Raw genomic sequence first — 25628 nt, 5'->3', positions numbered from 1 at the left:
GCCGGGCGAGGCGCAAGGCCCGGCCGCCGGGCAGGGGGCAGGGCCGCCCACCGACGGGCCGCAGTCGCCGCCCAGGCCGGAGCGGGGCCGCGCCGGCGCCGCAGCGGGAAGAAGGCTTGCCGGCGAGCTCTGCTCCCTCTGCTGACCGGCTTCCCCTGCGACAGCCACGCTGGGCAGGGGATCAAAACAAGACTATTGAAAAATTCAGTATTTAAACGTTTACTTTCTTAACGGACATTTACATCCCAAAGCTGAAATTTTAAAGAAATCAGCTATGCTTTCACTGAGCAGGCACGACCCAGGCGAAATGCAGTCACTGTAAGAATTACAGTGTAAGTCAATGTAAGAATTTTCACTTCTTACATTTTTGCTTGAAGGTGCTAAGGAATGCCGAGTGACTTTGATTTGTTGGCAAATACAGACAACATTTGGATATTGGTTGTTATTTACTGGCAGCTTTAAGGTTTATTTCAAAAAGCAGCAATTAAACAAGACTTCTAATTCATTAACCGTCTGCATTGTCAATATTACTAATTTTGCTTTGCAATCTCTTGAGTCAGCACAGCACTGCTCTCTTTGGGAAAATGGTTGGGTAAAAAAAGTCACTCTGCTGTTGGCAGGGTGGAAAGATGCTGCCACTATCAATGCTGGATTTTTTGATAGTTAAATATATTCATGTAAAATGCATAGCCTAGAGACCTAAAGCAAGTATTTAAGGAAAAGGGGAAGGCGGTATTTGGAATTTAGTGGAAACAGAAACTCTTCAGAAGTATGTTTCATCTCAGGAAACTACTGCCAAGGAGTTCAGTGTCTGCACGATCATCCTCCTGTAATGCTACAAACAGAAGCTCTGTGGTGTCAGCAGCGTTAGATAGGCTCAGCCCCAGAGATGCTGTCACGGCGGGGCTGTGCAGCCAGCCAGGGAGTGGGCTGCAGGCTGTAGAGCAGCAGTCCAGCTGTGCCTGCAGGAGCATGCAGAGCCCAGGGCCCATCTCGTGGTGGCAAGCCCCATCCTTGCATGCAGCTCCCCAGGGTTCCTCAGCCTCCTGTGAGCCAGCCAGGGGTGGATATTTCTTCTCCAGTGACCGCGCCTGATTCTCTTTTATGTGTCTGCATAGGCATATGCAAAGGAAACCATAATCACAATTTTTGGCAATTGCCTTTTTTTGTCTAGCAAGCACCAACTGATGGTTAGACTTTAAAGGAAAGTTCAGGCTGCACCATAACGCTAATGCTGCTGGCAAATGGTCTGAGCCACTGCCCACTGAGTCAGTGGAGGGATTCCCATTAACTGCAGGGAACAGTGAATCAACACAATGTTTTGAATGCTCTTTTGTTGGGTTTGGTAATGCCAGTCCTAGAGCTACAGGAAAGCTCTGAAAGAAAGAGGTATGTATGGCGGTGTTCCCTGCCTTCTGTCACATTTAACAGGGTTTTGTTTGGTGGTGAGGCAGTTATTTCTCCATCCTAAAGTTTGCCCATAATTCTCTTCAAGTAAGGATCAAAGGGAGTGGGTGGATGTCTCTGCTGATGTGGCACAGCATGGAGGGCAAACAAATATTTTCCTTGGAGGCCCTTGGGAGATCATCTCTTCCAGCACCAGCTTGCAGTTCTTGAAACCTTTAACCTGGCTGAATATTTGTGTGTGTGCATAACATGGCTAGTGAAGCAGAGGTGTAAAATTGTTTTATTATAGACAGTAACCTCAATATGCAGAAAAAACAAGACCCACAAATATTTTTTTACTTGCAATGAAATGCTGAGCTGTAATTATAAAGCATATTGTCTTTGATGCTTAAAATACATGTAAAATGTTCTGATAAGAAAGTAGAGGTTAAAATTAAAGTGGAAAGAGTGCAGTTAAAAATCCTTGATATCTCCAGTTATCTTCAGTGCAATGGACATTTGGAGGATTTTCTCTGCTACCACAGTTGCAAATTCTGCATTCTTATTAACTATGTGAAACTTGTTTCCAGTAGGTGAAGTTATGTTTGATTTTTCTAGTTAGAAATGCCTTCTCCTTCTCTCTCCCTTAATAACATTCATATTGCTGGAAGGATTCTCCTCTGGGCTGAACTGCATGGTTTTGATGCGTTTTCTTCCACTGTTTTGACAGGAGGGAAAGGATTCATGTTCACGGTCTCTGACATTCAGGCTGGAGTTGTTCACTACCATCATGATGACAGTGATTCTACTAAGGACTTTGTGGTATTTAGGATTTTCAATGGCCCCCACAGTATTCGCCATAAGTTTCCAATCAATATCCTCCCTAAAGATGACAGCCCTCCGTTTCTTATCAGCAATGTGGTCATTGAAGTTCATGAGGGACAGATGATCCTGATTCAAGGCTCCATGCTTCAAGCTTCTGACATGGATTCCAGTGATGATTACATACTATTTAATATTACCAAGCCACCACAGGCTGGAGAAATCATGAAGAAACCCGGACCAAACTTGATAGGTAATAAAACACATCCACAATAGCACGCTTTTGTTTGTCCCCTCCTTTTTTAACTACATTAAATGTTACAATTAGACAACTTATTTTGGCTCAGGACAAATCATGGCAAATTTTGCCTTCTTTCATTACAGTGTAAATCCCCATCATTAATTAATGTTGGTCTCTGCACCAGGATAACTATACCTGTGAACACAGTTTATTTCATAATTCTTCCATTCTACTGTACTTTTCTTCTCCAGAAAAGCTGGGCTACTCAGCAGTTATTTTATCTGCAAGGATCTCTGACAAGTTCAAAGCTATTAGATGACGCTAATGATGCTAAAAGAGGAAGATAGCTCTCCTTTCTTTTAACTGAACTCAGAAATTCCTGTGCTAGATCGCAGAGGCTGCTAGCCCTGCAAATTCTCTTTTGTCCTCTGAACAGGGCTTTAGGCCCATTTGCTGTGTTGTTTCATTTTTTGAATGATCTTTAAGTGACATAGAAAAGAAGTTGATGATCTTCAATGAGACAACATTTCAAAGGGTTTGCCCTAGTTAGGATCAGAAAGAGGACATTATGCTTCACCAGTTACTTGCACAGCTAATGGATAATTTTTATGAATTATTAAAATTATGCTGTTCAACAGAAGACATATTCTTCAATTCAACAGGATATTCTGTCAGCAGTTTTCTTCAGAGGGATCTATTTAATGGAATAATTTATTATCATCATTTGGGAGGAGAAGTATTTGAAGATTCCCTTGAGTTTGTGCTGTGTGATAGCCATGACCCTCCCAATCTCTCAGAGCCACAGGTATGAAACTGAAGCATCTTTGGCAGAGTCCTGCATTTTTCCTTCAAATGGCTGATAATTTTCACCTTCTGACAGACTTTCAAATCAAACTGGTATAGATCTTTTCTGTTTGCCATCACCATGGTCACCACCACAAATAATATTCTTCAGAGGTAGCTCCTGTTCTTGCTTTCCATGGGGTAATTCTCTCTGCCTGGCTGCAGAGAGACAAGTCCATTGCAAAGACTTTTTCCTACATTGTAAAGCAAAATGTTGAAAACAAATCAGATTTGGAGACAGTACAAACTAAACAACAGCCCTGCTGAAGTCAACTGAGAAGAGACTATTTATTTCACCCAGGTGTCCAGCATACTGCATTTAACTTTGTTTTTAATTTAAACGGAAACTGCTAAGATTCATAGGCTTTGCATTTAACTGTTGTATATCTCCATGACTCGTGTGTTCATGATATGGCATGACAGCCACATCCTATATCTCATATTCCAGTGGCCCACTTACTTCTGTGTGTGCATGTTCGTGAACAGCTGCTTGGACACTCTCTTATTGAGAGGAATTGGCTGCTGATTTTATTGTCTTCCTGATTTCAGGTGATGATGGTGCACATTATCCCTGTGGATGATCAGCTACCCAGAGAAGCCCCAGGAGTGACGCGTCACCTGGTTGTTAAGGAGACTGAGATTGCTCACTTAACTAAGAAACATCTCCACTTCATAGATGTGGAAGAGGAAGAGAGGGAACTCACTTACACCATAACCACTTCTCCATTTTTCTCTTGCACGCATGGGTAGGTGTGACCTGCCATACCTTTCAGGTGGGACAGAGCAATGACCCGTCTAAGAGGAGCAGCCTGAGTGGCAGTAGCATGCTGGTGTCTCAGGTTCTTCATCTGTTTGCTTAAAGTGCAGGTGACAATACCTGGGTGCAGCTCTCCTGTTGATGATTAAGGGTGAGCTAGAGCTGAAAGCAACAGAATAATACACAGAGTAATAAAAAAATGCACAGTTTAGCAAGAAATAAGAAGGAGGAAAGCACCTGAAATATTTTCTTTCCTTTTGTTGGACTTGCATTTTACACTGCCCTGTGGAATCCTGTACAGCCTTCAGCACAAGTCACAGCACCTCTCCTAACTGATAGAGTGGGGCTGACCTGGGCCTGCCCCAGACTGAGAAGATGAGCTGCTACTGCTTTTTCTAGGATATGTATTATTACTATGGCAGTGTGAAGGACTCCTGGTCCTGGACCAGGAACCTGTGGAGCAGAATGCAGGCAGAACATGTTATGGGGGCAATAGGAGTATGAGATGAATGGGTGTAGTAGCAGTTTACATGTCACTGATGCTGTTTCACAATTCGGTAAATTCACAACAGTGTCGGCAACAATTTACTAAATAGAAGAGTTTAAAATCCAGCCAATGTATGGTTTAAGCTGAAGATCAACACTTTCAATTTTGACCTCAAGCAACAGAGGATTGGTACGCAGCTGGAGAAGAAGGACATTTAGGCTGTTCCCTATTCAGTCAAATAGCCACACGGTTATCCAGTTTGCTGGTTACTGCTGTTGGAAAGCTGGCTTGCTGGAAACTGGTTCATTTCAGAAGTTTATAAGATGCATGAAAACCAGAAATAATTTATTTTTCTATGTAAAGATAAATGCAGGTGTGTAAGTAATAAGAATGTGGTGGACTAGACTTGCAGGTGGTGTAAATGGTACCTGGGGTGTGCAGAGACACACTTGTAGCAAACCCAGAGCTTGGTTATAAGGTATGCAATGATTTTTCATGACCATGCTGAAAAATATTTCTTGTGGTCAGTTTTCTGTGATAATGTTTAAATGAATAACAAGGACAGAAGAAAGAAAAATGTTTTTCCTTTCAATGCAGTTGGGAGTGGGAAGTTAATTTGAAGTGCAAGATTGAGCTATGTGACTGTTGTTTTTCGTGTTCTTCAGTATTGCTAACCAGGATGTGACACATGTATTTTTGTACAGCCACTCAGACGCTGGGAAGCTGTTTATGGTGGACACCATCCCCAAGCTGGTCAAGGATCCTGCTGCTCTTGCACTGCGGACATTTACTCAGGTTTGTTACATTACCTGATACCATAACCAGTTCTAAACAATTTTTAGAAGTTACAAGTGTACAGCTTCTTTTTGACAGGAAAACAAGAGGTGAAAAATGAGGAGCAGTACTATCACAAGCTCTGCTTAAGAAGCTCAAAAATTTGCTAATTCAATTCCAGCTTTTCAAACAAATTTCCACCATGCTTCAGTTCTGCAATATGTAAACACAACTCTCCTTCTGAAACCAGCAGAGACTGCAGTTGCTTAGGGTAGGCTGAATTTGGCTCCAACATGACGTTAAGAGGAAGTTAAAAATACACAAAATGTAGAAATGAGGCCTTGACAGTTTCTTGCTTCTTCTCAGTGTCTCCACAGATAGATATGGTACAAGCTGGAACAGGCCTTTTCCAGGATTTTGTTGTTCAGTTTTCATGCTTCTGTAGTTTGACAGATGTCTTACGAATATTAGTAAAGTGCCCTGTTTTATATCCTGCTATATGGTTAAGGTTGCATAATAGTGATCATTGCAGTACCATAATGAGAGCTCTGAGCCTACAAATCCTTAATCACATGCCTAATATGGGTGTCTGGATGCAAGATTTTGGTGATTATTTTAGCCTCTTTCACCAGCCTGCCCTCAGCTGGGGGGGCACGGTGTGCAGTTTATTCGCACTGGTGAGGGCAAATTCAGCTGCTGTGGGACATGTTACATTGAAAGCTATGCTTTGATGAATTGTTTATTTTAAAGTCACAGTTAGAAAAGGTCCTGGGACCAGCATTCTTAAAGGGCTCCATCAAGAAGGTTCTGTTACCCATCCATTGCTTCTGTTATCACTTATAAACTGTGTCTGTATTTTTTGCTACAGGTTTGAGTATTTGAACCTGTATTCACCTGATTTGTAGCTGAAGATGCATTTAATCAAGGTATTGCCAGTAGCTAAAGAGTACGTGCAAAGTTTCTGGAATTAATTCTGACAGTTCAGATAACATATAATTAGGGGATGAGAAAGGTTCCTAATGTCCTGAATTATGGTTACTCCCATTATCTCTTCTTACATACACCCCTCTTCTCTTTTTGCAGCATGCTGTGAACTATATGAAAGTTGCCTACATGCCACCACTGCAGGACATCGGGCCTGAACCTCAGCAAGTCCAGTTTATTTTTTCCGTCAGCAATCAGCATGGTGGCACTTTGTATGGGATCTGCTTCAATATTACAGTTCTTCCTGTGGACAATCAAGCCCCAGAGGTAGGGTGGTGGTGAAGGTGAGAGGGAAGGATTTGGAAATGGCTTTGGGTAGAAACAGAAATGCAGAGAGATGTCCTGATCTGATTGAAATAAAAAATAAATCTTCTATAGGATCAGGGTTTCAGTGTCTTGCACGTAGCCTGCGTTGGGTCTGAAATGGAAGGCGAAGTTTGGTGAGTGCAAGGTGAATTTTTGTGCTAAATAAGCTGAGGGCTACCTTCAGCATCTGGGTGGCTGTACAAAAATAAGTGTGTCACATCCTGCTTAGCAAAACTGCATCCTTCCTCTTTGTGTTGCCTATTGCCTATGAAGGCCAGGAGCCTCTGCGAATGGGGTCAGGACTGTGCTGCACGTATTAGGGCCTACTATTAGTAAATTCCTTAGGTTTTCGTAACACAACAGAAAAGAGTACAGCCTCTGGCATTTTGTTTTTTAAGGTGTCACACTTCCTCATACCAGAGCAAATTGAAATTGCCCTGTTCTATGTATGTTTGGAGGTGCAGTAGAAAAGAGAGTTCAGCATTTCTCCTCCATGCAGGTTTTCACAAGCCATTTGAGAGTGGAAGAGGGTGGCCTGAGCCCTGTCACAGAGGGACACATTCTCATCTCTGACGTGGACACAAAACAGGAGCATCTCCTCCTCCGCCTCCAGAGACAACCTCAGCATGGCGTGGTGGAGCTGAATGGCATTCCCATGAACGAAGGCGACAGGCTTTCCTGTGGGGACCTGCATACCCTGGCAGTCAGGTTAGAAGAGTGGCTGTCTTTTCCTCTTGCGATGGCTGAGTCTCTCAGTCGGATGAGTGAAAGCCCTGCAGTGAGGTGGTGCGAGGTGCAGAGGCTACAGCTTGCCGTGCTCACCGTAGTATGGCTCTGGCAGTGCTGCTCCAGGCCAAGATTGCTGGCTGAGCCTCGGGACCACAACGGCCATGGAGCTGTTGTGTGGCCAGGAAGTGGGAGCTAGCGACCATGTCTGACATAGATAGGTTTCTCTATAAAGCACTGCCCCGTGCAGATGAGGAGGCAAATTCTGTATTCAGCTGTGCAGTTCCTGTGAAGAAGGCAATCGTTGCCAGCTTTTTTTCTTTTGAGGAAGATGTGTGTTTATGAAACTTGGTTAGTTTACAAGAAAACTTATATTAACACTAACTAACCTAGAGATGAAAATTTTGCTGCTATACTTGTGGCAAGAACAAGACTCTACTTGCTACATGCACGCAAAATTAGAGCTCCCTGACTCTGTTTCCATCTGTTAGTCAAAGAGGGCACCTACCGCAGTGAGGACGTACATGTTTGGTAGATACCTCACAAGCAACCAGAACATAGCCTCAGTGAAACCTTTTTCTGAGCTGATGTCTGGTTTATCTTGGGGGTTTTCTTCCTGTAGGAGACCCACAAGCCCTCTCAAGACACTCTGATCCAGAATCAGCAGTCTTAGATGGACACTCTTGCACAAGGATCAGCTTTTTATATTGGGAGGGATCCACATTGTCTGGCATGACCAGAAAGCACAGCTCCTTTGTCTGTGTGAAATCTGTATAGCTCTTTTTCTTTCCACAGGTATCGGCATGATGGCTCTGAGACTCTCACTGATGATGTCCTCTTTGCAGCCACAGATGGCATCCACTTTGTAGAGTTCATCCTGCAGGTCAAGGTCAGTGTGTTGCATATTTCTGAGAGCAATTGCCTGTGTAGAAGAGTGCAAAGCTTGACTTCTGAAAGTCTTTGCATTCCCTTGGAAACTGGAAGATAATGGACTTGTTAGGCTTCCGTTTCAACCCTAGCTTTCAGGTTTATGTGGCAAATTTGAAAGGAGATTCGGCTTGTACTAGCCGAAAGGCATTTGTGCTTGCTCTAGCTTGCATTATTCTGTTGGGAATTAATTCTCTCTGTACTTAAATATGGGGTGTGAGTTTTCTTCTCAAGCTATAATTATCTAGTTTGGTTTACTTTTGTCTTTGAATTTTAAGAGTGACCCTAATTCAGCTGGTTTCATTTTGTTCATAGAGAGAGCTCAATGTACCCTGACACTGACACCATACTGCTGGTTTGGGCTGGAAAGCAATGTATTAAAACAACAGGTTTCTACCAAAATGAAAAATATCTTAAATTATTTTTCTGATTAGGTGTTGCCTGTGAATGACGAGCCACCTGTTATGCCAACAGGCCTTGTTCCTGTGCTCCACTGCCTGGAGGGTGAAGAAGTGGTCCTCTCCTCGGAGTACATTTATGCCACAGACGCGGACAGTGATGACATGAAACTGATGTTTATGCTGGCTCGCCAGCCCTACCACGGGGTAGTGAGGAAAGCTGGCATTGCTGTGGATCGTTTCTCCCAGGCTGATGTCATCTCTGGTTTAGTGACATATAAGCACACTAGTAAGTGAGTTAAGGACAGAATTAGACTGGAAGGTGGTCAGAGAGTTTTTGGCAGAAAATCTTAACCTGAATCCATGTAATCTTTGCAGAAGCTCAACAGGAACTGCTGAGAAACCACGTGTTATGACTAGGGCAAAAAGTAAGCTGGCTTCGAAAGAGGGCTGATGATATACAACTACCAAATGTTTTAATGTGTTCTCCAAATCCCTGTTTGAACTGAAATTTATATTAGAACAAGTACATGAAAGCATCATAATCCTGGAGGACCTCTTTCACTGTTGCTGATAAAATATCTTGGGCTTTTTTGGCAAAATTACGATTAAATTAGGTACAAAATAGAGTCTTTTTATTTGTTTCATGACATTAAAAAAAAACTTTGACCTTTTTCCATAGTCATGTTTAGATAAAATTATGTAATGCTGTAAATGATGATGCTGAGTTTTAATAGAAAACTGCTAACAACCTGAGGTACTTCTTGCTTGCCTCCAATCTAGATGGATATCCACTTTTGGACAGTTGATAGTCTTTCTGTACCACAAGATAAATGATGGTCAGGTTTTCTTCAAGAGAACCACAGTACTAAAAAGATGTTATTTTGTGGTTTTATCTTTAAAATCAAAAAATATTTTCTTAATTACTCACAGAAATCAACTGCTGGTTAACCCCCTTTCCTACTTAATTTCATCCTTTCATTAGCATTAAAGGAGTTCTCTTTTCTACATCTCTGATGACAGCTTTAGTCTTTTTTTTTTCCAAAGGCTCTGGTTTTCTGTGTAATTAGTCTGTAATTTTGTGCTAGCATGGAGAATACATGTGATATTTTCAGGCTTGGCACTGTCTAAAATGAACAGCTGGTATTTGAGAAGAGAACGAAGTACTTGATTATGGCCACCCATAACAAACTTCTCTTCAGTGTCCTAAAGATATCAGGAACATTATTTCAATGGCAGTGTTTTGCAGAGGCAACGAAGGGCGGAAGCTGACCTTCAAGGGTGCAGTGCCTATGTTTTTCATTCCCACATTTCTACACATTAAATGTGCTGCCAGTAGTTATTGGAAGAGGGTGGAAGTCACTGCCTTTCCTTTGCAGGCAGCTTATTAGTAATATCTTGCAGCAATGCAAGACACAGGCTGCCGGAAGTGCTGAGAACTGGAATACGCTCAGCCAGAGATGCTTCTTGCAAGGGATGGCAGTTCCCAGTCCTGTGCTGTATGAGCCCACATTTTCAATGTGATTACATAGAGGCATAATATACAGTATAGTAACAAAGCACAACCCTTGTTATAGTCCATTTTGTAGGGATAACAGGCATATAGGAACACATGCATTTCTTGGTATGCAAAAATGTTTTCTTCTGGAAGAGCATGAATATTACCACTTGTCACAGAGAGAGTATATATAAAAAAGAAAGATCTTTTCCTACATTCTTCGAGAAGGAATGCAGAAAAAAACTCTCTGCACAAATGTACATTTTGCACATTTTACACACATAGTGTATAAAGCACAGAATCATGAGGACTATTAGCAATTTTATTACAACTACAATATGATATTATAACTTTGCAGTAATAATTTTATAATTATTACTAATACTAACTTCGTTACATACTTTTCTACACCCTTTTATTCTAGAATAAAGCTGGGTAAAATTAATTACAAACAACAAACGAAATCCCTAACCAAACAGCACCCCCACCAGCCAGAATTAAGAATTCTAGTAATTTTGCTGTTTTTTCTGACTTCGAATACTTCAGACTGTTCTTGCAGGATACAAAATTATTCTTCATGAAGTTTTGGTAAAACATTTCTGAACTGCAACATTTTTTCCAGGTGGGGAGATTGGCCTGACTCCTTCCATTGAGATCTTAACCTTCATTGTCTCTGACGGTGAGGCTGGCCTCGATGTGAAAGACTGCTGTTATGATGGACCTCTTCCTCCTCCCGTTCCGCTTCATGATCCGTTTCCAGTATATGACCTTAACATCACTGTACTTCCAGTGGACAACCAGCCTCCATCAATTGCAACTGGTGAAAGCTGCCTCTTACTATAGCATTATAATGTGGGCTATGCAGTACTGTAATGGCTAAAGACTCGAGAGTTTTTGTTTGTTTGTTTGTTTGTTCATTTTTTAGCATCAGAAAGAGTCGGCTGAGATCAGCATACAAAAGTTTTGGATCAGAATTTCCATCAACATTTTTTTTCTTTTGCTAGTACAGTGCAACCACCAAATTCAGCTGCAGGTGCAAGTATGAATAACTGCTTGTGGCTCTTCAGCTGCATGTTTAAATCGTCTAGTTAGAGATGAGAGTGCTCAGATCTGCTTCCCTCCATCTATACATGTCCATTGCTGCATATGTAAGCTATGTCTGAGTAAAAGTGATTGATACCTTGTCCCTGAACTGAACTTAGGTCCAGAAATTGTCAGGTTTATACAATGCAAAAACATAAGCATAAATATCTATCTACCTTTGCATGTAAAGTATACAACAGAAATTTAGACTCTGGCCCTTATATGAAGGGAGAGAATCTTTTATTACCTATATTTAATTCTGTTAGTGAACAAAGACAAATCTAGGCTATATATGTAATGGATCAAATTAATAGATGGGAAGCCACATTTTCACTAGTACTCTTCAGGATCAAAAATACTCAGTTAAAATGGAAATCGTATTGGTAATGTACATTTAGTCCAACAACAGCCCACTGTGTGGAACTTCCACTGACTTCCTGGGCTTTGGATGAGGTCTGTAGTATACATATTAAAAGTATGCTTTCTGTATGCTTGTCTTTTTCAATGTCATTTGTTTGTAAGCATCACGTCTGTGTTATGTATCTCAGAGAATATTTAAGTGTATGTATGAGTAGTTTTGTAATTTACAGGCTCTCACCCAAGTAATGTTCTGGAAATGAAGCATTGTCCCAGCAGGGAAATTAAGCAGTGATGCATGAAAAATTGTTCATTATGAGCAATTCGTAACAGCCTTCATGTAATTAATGCTCTGACAAACAGGTAACAACTGATTTTGAGCAGCACATAAACCATACCTAATAACTTGCCAGTAAAATAATTTCATGATCCCCTTCCTCTCTACTTACATGATGGCAAAAGTAGAGTTGATGGCTTAAGCAGAGAAAAAAACCTAAACCAAAACCCCTCAGTAACTCAATATTTGTTAGTTATTATTTCCTTAGTTATTATTATTCCCTTAGTTATTATTTCCATGCTTGTTAACAAAAACAACAGTAAAATGAGCTAAATAAGCAATAACGCTTATCATATTGTTTGTGTGCAGGTGCAAGGTTTGTGGTGGAGGAGGGCTCCTCAGCAGCCCTTACCACCAACCATTTGTTTGCCACTGACCCTGACACCACTGCAGATGACTTAGAGTTTGTCTTGGTTTCTCCTCCCCAGTTTGGTTACATTGAAAATATACTGCCTTCTCCTGGGTTTGAGAAGAGCAACATTGGTATAAGCATAGGTAAGTCTTAATGACATATGGTAATCAAGCAGATGAAATACAGAGGGCTTGTGGAGGGCTGTGAGGTGGGCTCTGGTGAAGTAGCTGCAGGTGTGTGCATTAATATGGGCTTACTGAGGAAGGCAGGTGCTGGCAAATGAAGAGCAGTGGGACTGTGTGGGAGGAGTTCAAAGGGAGACTGCAGCTCTGCAAATGTGAAGAATTGGCACTTGAAGTAAACAAGGCAATCCTTGTTTTATGCATTCCAGCTGCAATCCATTAGAACTGGCAGTATGAGACATTAATCTGCTCTCTCTGCCTCCCCCTTCACTCTCCCATGCAAGGCTCCCGCGCTTCCCTTCACCTGTACTTCTGCCAATTAAATGCTGTAGCTGAGAATTTGAAAAGCCTGAGTCCCATGTTAGTTTCCTAGGCAAAGTTACAAAAGTGATAGAGATGGTGGTTGACTTGGGTCTCTTCCCTTGTCCACCTTCAAACATTGTAAGGCAGTTTTCAAACATAGTAAGGCAGTTTCCTCCTCAGCAGAACAGATTGTGGCATGCTTTGTAATGCTACCAGCTTTTACCAGTGTCTCCAGCTGGACACCCAGAATCGTTGAGCCTTTTAGTCCCCATTTTCCTGGCTTGTCAGTCAAATAACAATCAATGTAATTACTTAGACCTCAGATATTTTCCTGCCTGTTATTTGGGTTTTTTTATTTGGGCTTAGTTCTGCAGACTGAACTGAGAAGTATGAAGTTGCACAGTCCCACAAGAAGCAGAAGGATGTGTTTTTGTTTCAGGGGAAGGGCACGTGTCCTGCAGCAACGTGTAGTGTAACTCTTTCAGGCAAAAAATGACTGAGAACTTATAAAATCCAAGTTATTTGTTCTCTGAAGAAAGACATAGTTTCAGATTTTTTTATGATATGTAAGACCAGAAGGCAGGAAAAGATTGTGCTAACTCATGATCTCTTTAAAATCTCTAGCTTCGTTTCAGCTGAAGCACCTGAAAGCCCTGAACATAAACTATGTACAAGCCAGGCACATGCGAATGGAGCCAACAGCAGACCACTTTGTACTTTATGTCACTGATGGGCTGCATCGCTCAGCAGAGACTCCATTTTTCGTGCTGATCAACCCAACCAATGATGAAGTCCCAGAATTCATAGCAAGGAATATTACCGTAAGGAAAGAATCAAAATGCCTGCCATATAATTCTTTTATACCAGAAAACACTCTTTAATATAAATAAGAACATTGTTCTGATACCCGTTCCTCTGCATCTTTCCTTTACTTTGTGTAGTTCAGCCTAGTTCAGGAAACAGTGCAGTTAAATCCCATGTAACCCTGTAAGACAGAACTTCAGTGGGACTGGAGCAGTGCACAGCTCTGTTTGGTAACTTGCAGTTAAGTAAAAAAAAGGCTGAAATCTTTAAACAAATAAGTCATCTAGAAAGCAGAAGGATCTTTATGCTGCTTCTGGTTTCTTAAGAGCTTTTATAATTTTTTGTAGAGTTTTTTAATGTTCCTGGCATAGCCTTTCCCCTCTCTGAATACTGCTTTTAATATAAATGATAATTCTGTGACAACCATGCTAGGGCAGTGTAAGCTTATCTTACTGTAAAGTAAAAAGTGCATGTACGTGTATAAATTTCTATGCATCTATATTTATATATATCTATTTATGTATTTAAAGGCTTTCTTCTCTGTGCATTCCCTAGCACTTAATATGAAGTTTACTTACCTAACAGCTTTTCTATTAATTGGGGCAGACACGAACTCCTTATCTCACCTTCTCTTTTCATCACTGTAACCATTTACTACTCTATGGCTCTTAAACTGGTTGAAATCAGTAGCTGGTTCAAAAGCTACTGGGAAAAGGGTGGAGGAAACAGAGAGATACACACACACACAAACACACACACAAATACGCTACTTAGGAAACCATGCTAATATTCTGTAATTTATTTTTATGTAAAAGAATTGGACATTTTTTTCTTTCATGTTCAGGTTCATGAGGGGGAGATGACAGAGCTGGATCTCTCTGTTATCAACGCAGTTGATCTGGATGTGCCTCAAGACCATTTGGTATTTGGGATTGTGCAGAGACCCTGGTATGGGTTCCTTATTAATGGAGTTCATGGCAATGATATTCTACATTATAAACAGTTAATTAACCATGACCACCACAGCCATGGGTTGCTTGTTCATGACTTTTCCATGGAGCTACTGAAGAATGGTAGGTGCAGCATATTTCTGACATTGGTCTTTCATTCCTTTAATGAGGCAAGGGGGCACAGTAAGAAACCTTCACCCCTTATTTATTCACTTGCCTTATGTGTATTTCCAAGACAATGTTTAGGAAAAGAAGTTAACCTATTCAATGCTAGTGTTGTCTATTGATTTTAGGAACTGTCAATAAAATCATCCTGAGAGGCCTACATGTCAGAAAGGGTAGCAATATGACTAGGGAGGCCATCTGTCCTGGAAAAATAAAGGGAATATTGTAACATATCAGCAAACAGATTTCAAAATGTTTGACAGCACCTAGAACAGAGACAGAGACAGTGATTTAAAAACACATTAACTGATCATGGGGTTAAATCTTGTTCTAAATGATCACAGAATCATAGAATGGTTTGGGTTGGAACAGACCTTCAAGGATCATGTAGTCCACCCTCCCTGCCATGGACAGCAATATCTTTCACTACATCAGGTTGCTCAAAGCCCTGTCCAACCTGACCTTGAACACTTCCAGGGATGGGGCATCCACAACTTCTCTGGGCAACCTGTTCCAGTGTCTCACCACCCTTATTGTAAAACATTTTTTCCTTATGTCCAATCTAAACCTACCCTCTTTCAGTTTAACATCCTTGCCCCTTGTCCTGTCACTACAGGCATTGGTAAAAAGTCTCTCTCCATCTTTCCTATAAGCCTCCTTTATATACTGAAAGGCCGCAATATGTACCTTCATCGTACCTTCATACACCTAATGATAAAGGTATGAACTGTGGCTCTATAGCTTAGCATGATCAGTTAACCTGCTTTGAAGCAGCAAAGCTCTGTCAAGTACATGTAATCAAAAAGTGTATTTAATGCTGCCAAGAATATGGTGGATTCTTGCAGACTGTGGCCATTTAGTGAAATATGGGATCTATTAATATAAAGAGGGGTATGAATTCAGTCCTGCCACTCAGGTTGCAGTTCAGCCCTCAAAACCCGAGGAAAGATTTTTCTTCAGTCTGCCTGTCTAATGTGAAGCTTCAGAAATATCATGTCCCCATCCCAAATTCCTCAGCCTTCCCAAGTCCTGTTTTTGACTCTCTTCCAATTGCTTGGCTTTTCTCTTTTCCTGCCCACAATGGTGACTGAGCCACCTCCAGCCCAGATCCAATTGTCCATGGTCATAGCCACAAGGCCAGCTGTCCTCCTCAAGGCTTGTTTAAAGCTCCCTGAGGATTATATAAGGCACAGAAGACTGTTGCCTGATAGTCTCACCCTTTCTATGGTCCCTGTTAAAATGAATTGGAATGAGGAGAGGAGAAGAAATGTGCCTTTTTCAGACTGACAGAGACCCTTTTGTGAAGGGAGTCACTCCTTACTTAGGTCTGGTGTCTGTGGGTCAATAGTATGTTGTTAGATTAATGAACAGCAGTGGCTCACCAAGCTCATCTTCTGGTAGCTGAAACAAGCTTGCTGTGACCAGGGCGTATGGGGAGGGGAGATGGAAGAAGGGCGATGGAAGCAGAGTGAAATGATGTCAGAGATTTTGCAGGAGTCAGATTTATTTGTTCTTTCCATTTCTCTCTCTCTCCCTCTCTCTCTCTCTTCTTTTTCTTCCCCCCACCCCCTGCATAGGAATGAAGCTGATGTACATGCATGACAATTCGGAAAACCTCACTGACAGCTTTAAAATCCAGCTCTCAGATGGGAAACATAAAGTCCTCAGAACCATTTCAGTAAAGGTCATTCCAGTTAATGATGAGAAACCAGTGCTGAGCAAGTAAGCCACATGTTCCTGTCTCTGACAGAGGGATGAGTTTAGACAAAATGATCCAAAAGTGATCAAAACAGCAAATCAGTGACCGATGGGGAGAGGATGTCATAACTAATCACAGACTAATGTCAACACAGATGTTTCCATGTGGGTCTCTATCAGACTGTTTAACAAAAATATTTTTAGTGAAAGAAGGGCATGCTTTAATGTTGCTCAATATTAAAAGAATAGAAAAAAATATGGGGGGAACATGCTTGTTTTGTCTTTCACAACTTACTTCAAGATGTTTGCTAGAGAGCCCTGATTTTTTCACACCTCTGCTGGCCACTGACCACCATGTTATGGACAGCAGTTACTTTGTTTTCCCCTTCCCTGGGGCAACTGCCTGTCTAAAACACCTCTCTGAAAGCAGCTTTGGATTTTGGCATGAGAAAATCCGCAAAGTTGATGCCTCCTTGCCTCATGGGAGAAAGCCTTTCAGCTTAATGATTCTCTTCTTTTCTACTACAAAACTCCATTGCTCAGCTTCTGAAAAGGTACATGCTAACTTCCCTTACAGTTCAAAACTAGCAGTCATAAATGAATTAGATATGGTCAGAAATTGCCTGGCAGACCATTTGCAGATAGGCAGCTGGCTGCGAGAGAGCTGAACCTCGTGGACATTTTAACAAGGAGCTCATCCCTTGGGATCCTCATTTTTTAGCTGATGGCCTGCCACAGAGCATCAGGACCTCTGTCCTCCTGGCTGCTTTCCAGCCCCAGACAGGCAGATGGGGAGCTGGGGGCCTGAAGACTTCGGGGGTATAGCTCCGAACCTCTGAAGTTTGCATTTCGGAAATATCTCGCAGCCTGTTAAGCAGGCTGCCACTAAAGTGGCAATTTCTGATCGCTCAGGATATTTGGCCTACCTTCAGATCAGACCTACATTTCTCATTGCAGAGAATTTTGAATGTTTTGTTTACCATGTAGAGCTTTCTGCATTAACAAAGGTTAGTTTTATAGTTGAAAGATTACCAAGGACCACATAATGCTAACAAGACAGCAAGTCCATTTCTAGTTAGAATAAAGGGTATAGTTTATGTATTCATATCATGTACTGATAATTACTGATAATTGCCTGTTTGTTCCTCACATGGTAAAGATTGATATGTCATTTTCCACCCTCTCTCTCTGAAGGAAGGTGACGGAGTGCAAGAAGTCAAGCATTTTTAGCTTTGCCCAGCTGCATCCAGAAACTGTTGCTGCCTTGTCTGGCGATGTTAGATCTCACCATTTGCCATTCTTCTGCTGAACAGTAGCACATAGTGAGACATCTACTTGCAAAATAGCTATTTCATTATAAGAAGTTACTGCTTCTTGCCTGTCACTCTTCCACTTTAAGGAAACATGTTCAGTTTGGCATTGAAGTGGTTTAGGTGCCACATTCAGTCACCGCATCTTTGCTGTGGGGTAGGAGCTCCCTTATGCCACTGCAGTCTTTTACAGGTGAACATTTACCAATACCTGTAAGCTTTTTCTCACCTTTTGATCTGGGGGCACCTTTCCACCCCAGAGAGTTTCAGCTGTAATCTCCCTTAGCTATGGTCAACAGACTGAAGAATCTGGGATGGGATGTTTTTGGCTGGCAGACAGTGGCTCTTATTCACAGTCATTGCCAAAAACTCAATCTGTCACCTCTTGGATTGCGTCCTGTAGCAAGGAGTGCCCTTGGGGAATGTGAGGCCCTCACACATTCCCCTTGAAAGCTTCTTCTCAAGATGAGACATGTGGGTGCTAGAAGGACTTAACAAACGAACTGCTATGCAGAAAAATGAGTTGGGATTAGACAGCATTCAGGGTGTAGCTAAACGTGTTTATCTTCACTTATTTTTTTGTTTGAATCTTCTCTTCCTGGCTCACACAGTCTTTGGGTCAGACACCTGGTCTTTCTGTTTGCATAGTCCCAGCATGTTTATTGCTGGTATGAGCAAATCATTAAGGTTGCTTGATCTTTCATTAATATGACTTGATATACTTTGTTATATGACTCCCTTTTCTTTGCTTCTTATTTTGCCAAACATGAAATTTCTATGCCTCATATCCATATCAGTTTGAATATGAAACTTCAGGAAAAAAAATCTCCCCTCTTTCTTAGAATAATAAATATATTTTCCAAAATTACTAAATAATTGTGACAACTTCTTTGGAAATCTCAGTTGTCACTCTGCTTTGGAACAGGCACTTGCTGCTTGGCAAAGGAAAGGGCTGTTCTATGAAGAATGTGTCTTTACCAATTCTTGTAAAAATCTATCTGCATTTGGCCTTTGAAATAGCATGGCTTGCACATGCTCAGTTGCGTCCAGCCAGAGCTTAGCTGCCCAAATGCCTAAGGAGTCTGTCCTTTTCCAACCTGCTCCATGGCCCCATGGCAGATTAGCTTAAGCAGATCCCATTCCTGGGGTGACTGAATATGCTGAATCCCCTCCAAACTCCTTGAAACTGTTGTATAGTCTAATAATACTGTTTGGGTGCTACAATTCAAAAATGTAAGACAGCTAACCACAAAATGATAAAGCACGGTGTGCAGAGGCAAACTGGAGGATGGTTACTAGCTAAGAGTGGAAACAGAGCAGACACAATCTGAGTATCACCCTGGAGCAAGACTTTGCATGAATTTCAAATTAGGTGGGATTTTTTCCCCAGAGCTGCCTCGAATTTTATTTGTGGCTAGTGATGGCCATTTCTGCAAAGGAACAGGTGGCCTTAACCTACTTTTCTGAATCAAAACCCCAGGAAAGTTCTGCACTGGGGAGCATAGAGAAGAAGCCAGTTAGGTCTTAAAGATTAAGGCAAGCAGTGACAGACTAGTCATTTGAAAGACAGTCTTTTGTCTAATGAACAATCAGTTCATTAGAGGCAGTATGGCTATGGTGTATAGTAGGAGTAACATATAATACAGCCTATTTGTTTACATTGTCCTCTTATAAATTTTATGAAGGTAAGTGGAATAGGGCCCAGGGGAAGAAGACAGACGTGGTAAATCCCAGGTTGTTGTAGGTATCTCCTTTGTTGCTTTTCACCATTGTAAGGAGACGCTGGTCTACCCTGTTTGCTTTTTTTCTATTTTGAACTGAAATAGGCACCCTCCTTCCATTCTTTCTACAGTTGTCATTTCTGTCAGCATCTGGGTAATCCATATTCCTGGCAGAGACATTAAGTGTTGGAAAGGTTACTTTTCTTTTATTGCATCAATACATTACTTTTAATTTTTGCAGGAAGAATGATATAGAAGTGAATATGGGTGAAACTCGAATCATTTCTAGTGCTGTTCTGTTGGCGGAAGATAAAGATACCCCCAGGGAGAGAATTTACTACTTATTTGAAAGACTTCCAGAAAACGGTCAGCTTCAGCTCAAGGTTAGTCTTTGTACTTCAACAAAAAGCAGGCATGCAAAGAACTGTCTCTTTTTAGGGTAGAATGAAGTTCATCTTCCTTTTCTCCGAAATGTCTGTCATGTTTTGAAGTAGGCGGCTGTGGCCAGTTTGATTGTGGAAAGAGTGTTTGAACCAAACAATGATGCTGTCCCAGAGGCTTTGACACTAAAGGCCAGATCCTCAGCAGGAGGAGAGGGAGGGTGAAAAGCATGGCAGATCATCTGAGGTGATAATGGAGAGAGATGCTGGGAGAATCAGCCCACGGAGGGGAAAACCAAGTATCAAAGCTGGGAGGGGGTGGGGGGAAAGTCCTTGATCACAAAAAAAGTGACAAGTAAGCCATTACTTCAGTTACTTCAGGGTTCAGAAAAAATGGAGGGAGATATGTGTGAAAGAGTGAGTAATAAATCATGAGTTAGAAGAGAAGTATGGGGGGAAGGAAGGGAAACAAAGGAAGAAGATGGAAAGGCTACAGCAAGAGGAAAGGCAGAAAATAAGATTAGAAATGGAAGGAGAGATGACCATCTATTGGCCAAAGATAAGCCACAGCAACAAAGACAGAAAAAATGCCTCTTTTTAATTGCATGCATATATAATAGAAAAAAATCCGTTTCTAAGATCTTTGAGCCTGGAAAGTATTTTGATGCTGGATCCCTGCAAGAATTGGTGGATCACGTGAGATTTGTGAATTAAAGGGGTCCCACACACTGGGGTGAGAGACAACTACTGGCTGGAGTCTGACAGTTTGAACATATAGGGTACCCGTGTGTATTTATTTGAGCTCTCTTGCTTGTCCTTGATAAACTTTGCTCCAAAGTTAGTGACACTGTTACTGCAGGCTAAATGTCAAATACAGAGATCAGTCCAATATAAGGTACTATGCTATCTTCAGAAAGGCAGGAAATCTTATTGGGCAATTCACATTTTTCCATCAGAGGACCTCTGGAACTCTAAATTTCTGTGCTTCCCTGAAGTCCCCCATAGGTTCATTTCTGATACCCCTTTAGGTATGGTTTCAGATAGAACCAAGAGCAGCTTTGTGAAATTAAGAAATAGAAAACATAAGCTGGGTCAGGAACCATTTCATTTTCATCTTGTTGGTGTCTCATTGGGAAGTGTGCAGAAATGTATTTCCTGGAGTAAAGTGGCTAAACTCCATTTACTCCATTTTATTCATGATCACTCTATCTTCTCCAGCCTTATAGCTGCTTGGGAACAACTCCAGCTGTTTACTGCCCTTCAAAACATACTATGAGGAAAGAGTCTATAGCTTAGAAGGGAGGCCAGGTAGCTGCCACTAACAGTCTGCATAACTGCAAAGAAACACAATTAGCTGGGGAGGATGCATGGGAGACTATCTGTTTAATGAAGGATGTTTATTCTTTCTAGGTAGGCCAAGGCTGGATGACTCTCCAAACTGGAATGAAGTTCACTCAGGAAGAACTGGATATGAACCTTGTGAGATATGTCCATACAGGAGCCATAGGGTCCAAGAATCAAGACAGCTTTACATTTTATCTGTGGGATGGGTACAACAGATCCCCACCTGTGGACTTCTACATAAATATCAAGGACATGGAAAAGGGTAAAGATCTGCCAGACTTGATGTTTTACAGTGCCTGTTTCTGAAACAAAGATGATCTGAGTACGTGTCCTGATCCTTGCCTGAGCACTATATAGGCCCTTGGCAAGTCTCCCTGCAGATCCCCAAAGTCTGCCTGCTTGGATTTCACTGCTGGCCAGAGCTGTGATGTTCCTGCTGGTGAAGAAGTGGTCCTGGTATTTGAAAAGGCTCTGCCTAAGGCAATGTTTTGCACCTTGCCTCCCAGGTCTCCCAGCTACTTTTCAAATAGAGTTGAAAATATCCTTCTGAAACTAGCTTTATGTCTGACTAAATCAAAGCACAGAAAAATGGCAAGAATGTAATAAGGTAGGCAAAACACTGTTCAAGAACAACTCTGTCTTCCAGGTTTATGCTCTAGTCTTATGGTCTCTCTTCCTTTATTGCATCCCTATTAGAAGCCTAAATTAGACCAAGTTAACCTGACACTGCTAAGATTGGAACAAGGGTTCAGAGGGGTTGTGCTTCTCCATCCTTGACAGTTTTCAAGCCCCGATGGGATAAAGCCCTGAGCAACCTGGTTATGGCTCATCTCATGGCTGACCCTGCTTTGAGCAGAAGGTTGGACTAGAGACATCCTGAAATCCTTCCCAGCCTGAACTTCCCTATGATCCTACAGTCCTATGATTTTTCTACTGGTGATGGCTTGCATGTGGCTAAATAATGCATAAGAGATCAACTTACGATTCAGTATGACTATTTTAGTGGTGTTTTGTGTATCCTGCAGGAGACATTGCTGTTTTCATAAAACCTCTTAGAGTGCCAGAAGGGGATCGGGGCTGCATTACAACTGATGTCCTCCTTGCACTGGATGGTACTGACAAGCCAGAGGAGCTCCTCTATGTGATAACCTCCCCACCCCAGTACGGACAAATAGAGTATGTTGGCTATCCTGGCATACCCATTACGAGCTTCAGTCAAATGGATGTAGCAAGACAGATAGTCTGCTACGTTCACAACACAAAGGCAGTTGTTCCTGAAGATACATTCAGGTAAGGCATAACACCCCACCCCCAAACTTTCCCCCTTGGATTTCTTGGGTATTTTAAAAAAACCACAACACAAACAAAAAAACCCAAAACAAATTATTAAAAAGAGGTGGAAGCTCTGTGGGAATTCTGAATATTTATGTAGCAAAGATATTTCTACTATAATACACATAGTTGTGACTGCTTTGGTAATAAATGCATTTTCTAATTGACGCTGAAACTGTAGCCAGAGCCACATTCACTCAATGATACTAGCTTCAGTATTATTACAGCATCCAAACATACACAGCTGTTACGATTTAAGTGGGGGAGAAGGACAAACATGCTTTGTGGAATTTTCCTGTGGTTTCTTGCTACAGCTGGATGTGGTAAAACTGGTCCATTCAGGTATTAAATAACTGCTTTCTTGTCTATTCTTATTTATCATATTCATTCAGTTCTAGGCTTTTTGAATCCACAAGAAGTTCTTGAACATATTGAAAACCAGTCCACTTATCTATTCTGACACCACAATAGCTCAGAAATTCGTGTAGACAATTGGATTTTTTGGGTAAACCTGGTTATCTATAGGCCCAGTTCAGCAGCTTAGTGATATTTAAGTTTACTTTCACCTGGTTCTGAACCTTCCCCTTAGACCAGCTTAGACTAGGTGCACTCCTAAAGTGAATATTTCCTTATTTTCTTCTTAAATGAACCTCCCTTGCTTGCAGACTGGAATGATGTAATGAGTTATCATCAGGTAAAGACAGAATAGATGTATTGTTGCTCAAAGTCTTGGGGACAATTTTGTAAAAGAGAGCAAATTCAGGGGGAAAAAAAGCTCAGAAATAAGGACAATGTTTCTAAAGGAAGAATGCTAACTTCTTGCTAGCATTGGCAATTTCCTCTGAAAACAGCTTTAGACAGAAAATGGTCCTTTCTGTAAAATTCAAATTTTCCACATGAAAAGCTTATTGTTTTTTCATTTGTGACTAAGAAAAACGAAGGATTTAGCTCCCTTTTTAGGAGAAGGTCTTTTTTTAGTAAAAAGACCCCTTTTTACTCTCTCTTATGAATAGATTGCTGATCTGAATGGCATTTACCATGATGCATGATGAAGATTCAAGGACATGATGTGTCATCCAGTTGGAAAGCTTTTTTGCAGGGAAGTCAAGGAACTGGGGCATGGAGACATCAAATAAACCTCCCTATGACACCTGGGCAGCTAAGGCAACGTTATCTAGAGTTAAGCCAAAAGTAATTTTGGGACTTTCCTCAGCTGAAACATTTTAAACTATCCCTTCCACTAAATTCAATGTGGTGGAAATTCTAGTTTGGAGATTTGTCTGATCCACTTGTAGTCATAACAGAAAAAGTGAACAAATATTCTCTGGCTTTATGTTTCTTGATTGTGAAAGACTATGGCCAAAACTACAGTTAGACAAGTAAAGTTGCAGTCATGCCAACCGTAGATTGGGTAGTGTAGGAGTGGCTTGCATCAGTATGACTTCTATGCCACGCTAATGAAAGCAGACCAAACAATTCTAGGGAAACTGCATGTGGATAAACCCAATGTCTTCTGTTTAGGCCAATGGCTAAGAACCAAACTAGAAAGTCAGCCTTACAAAAGTATGCTTTAATAAATATTGATATTCAGTAAGTATTTTAATCACAATAATTGATGTTCCTTGATGTTATCATTTGGAAGAGAATTTGGTTTTGTGTAGACATAAATATTGTGGCAGAATATTATTATTATTTAAACAAGGAATGGTTACATTAATTATATGGGTAATTATAGCTGGGGGGATTAACTGATCAGATTTTTACTTTCCATTGAAGTACTTCCTTCAGACATAAATTTGCCTGTATTGTTTGGTGCTGCTGGCCTGGAAGAAAGATTTGGCAGTGCTTGTTTGGACAGATGACTTCAAGTGATTAGCAACCTGACATCAGATGCTGGCAGCAGGATACTAAAAGAACATGCTAATGTCCTCCATTTTGGCTGGCTCAATTTTGTAATAAGCTGGCACTATTTATGATTCCATTTTTATCTTTTAAATACCATGACAGATGCTAGGTCCTACAGCCAACTCTGTTGCCATCAAACTGCAGAAAGCATGAAATGTTGGTAATGGTGAAATCAAACCATGCAACATGTCCTCCTAACTGTGCCTGAGAGTTGTCCCCTAAATTTCATCAGAGTGAGGAGAATATTGGCTGCTCTCCATTCCTAAGGAAAAGATGAAGCAGCCATAAACCAGAAATAAACAACCAAAATCTCCCAAAGGGCAGAAAAAAGGACGTCTTGGACACAGGCAGCTTAATCACCTGTGAAATCAAGTGGTATAACATTTGCATTGTAAATTTCAGTCTGATGTATGTAACTAGGAGGTTTGCTCCTATCTGGTATTCGGTAGAAGATTGGACAAATTTTCAGTTTCATGAACTGAATTATCTAAGTCTTCCACTTAAATATTGTTTGAGACATCATCCAAATGATTTTACAGCCATCAAAAGAACCAGAGGAAACTCACTTCTGCTGCAATCTCCCAGACTTCTTGAGAGATGGTTAAGATCTTGACTGAACGTGTTTTGCCTTTTTTTTTCTTAGCATAGTATTTATCATTATTCTAGTTCTGTATTTGATTTCAGCTAGATTACTAATAGCACAACCCTTTTACCATTGGCACAATAACATTAGGTCAGTGCAGACAGATGTCTCTAGGTTCCCAGCTGGGAATACCATCCTCAGTAAACATATTTCTAACTGCTTATATAGTCCCTGGTCTGCCTATGCTCATTCCCATCTGTTTCATGGCATACTGCCAGCTTACAAATTGATCAAGCCCTAATCATCCAGCATTGGTGAAGGCAGTGAGGAGTTTTAGATGGATGGTCTGTGTGACACAGTAAGCTACTCCATGACCTACTGAAGGACACTTACATTCAAGGCATGCCACAATAGGCCAGGTTCTGACCTTATAATTATTTAAATACTTATTTGAGGTCTGCAGTCAAGAGAGCAAGAGGAGGCAGATAATCTAAATGTCAACCAGTCCCCATTTCACTTATGTATGGTAGAAGCATGCTAGGTGGAAAGCAGCCAGCTAAGCTGGCCCTCATATTGTCTGAAACAACTGTCCCATGATACTGTCCCACAGAAGATCAACTGCGTAGGTGTAACTGTATGTGCATTTAAAGCGCTGGGCATTGGAGAGTGGGAG

At 41.3% G+C, this 25628-nt stretch overlaps 1 protein-coding gene across 4 annotated transcripts in view; it reads left to right on the top strand.

Annotated features, from left to right (window-relative positions):
- FREM1 (FRAS1 related extracellular matrix 1) overlaps nt 1-25628 on the top strand; it is a 77553-nt gene that overhangs the window by 24396 nt on the left and 27529 nt on the right. For 2 of the 4 annotated variants that reach the window (XM_075527418.1, XM_075527415.1), the window contains exons 10-25: nt 2117-2461; nt 3112-3254; nt 3842-4038; nt 5241-5331; nt 6394-6561; nt 7100-7308; nt 8122-8215; nt 8688-8940; nt 10772-10969; nt 12236-12421; nt 13388-13584; nt 14412-14640; nt 16260-16404; nt 19653-19794; nt 21202-21397; nt 22161-22425. In XM_075527418.1, coding sequence (XP_075383533.1) covers nt 2117-2461; nt 3112-3254; nt 3842-4038; nt 5241-5331; nt 6394-6561; nt 7100-7308; nt 8122-8215; nt 8688-8940; nt 10772-10969; nt 12236-12421; nt 13388-13584; nt 14412-14640; nt 16260-16404; nt 19653-19794; nt 21202-21397; nt 22161-22425 — 3058 coding nt within the window. Of the gene's footprint in view, nt 1-2116; nt 2462-3111; nt 3255-3841; nt 4039-5240; nt 5332-6393; nt 6562-7099; nt 7309-8121; nt 8216-8687; nt 8941-10771; nt 10970-12235; nt 12422-13387; nt 13585-14411; nt 14641-16259; nt 16405-19652; nt 19795-21201; nt 21398-22160; nt 22426-25628 lie in introns of those variants that run through there. The other 2 variants (XM_075527417.1, XR_012779036.1) reach the window with 2 other exon arrangements.

Source organism: Mycteria americana, chromosome Z (assembly GCF_035582795.1).
Source record: "Mycteria americana isolate JAX WOST 10 ecotype Jacksonville Zoo and Gardens chromosome Z, USCA_MyAme_1.0, whole genome shotgun sequence".
Classification (NCBI taxonomy): Eukaryota; Metazoa; Chordata; class Aves; order Ciconiiformes; family Ciconiidae; genus Mycteria; species Mycteria americana.
The sequence above is the reverse complement of the archived record's forward strand: the minus strand, read 5'-3'. Positions and strand labels throughout refer to the sequence as shown.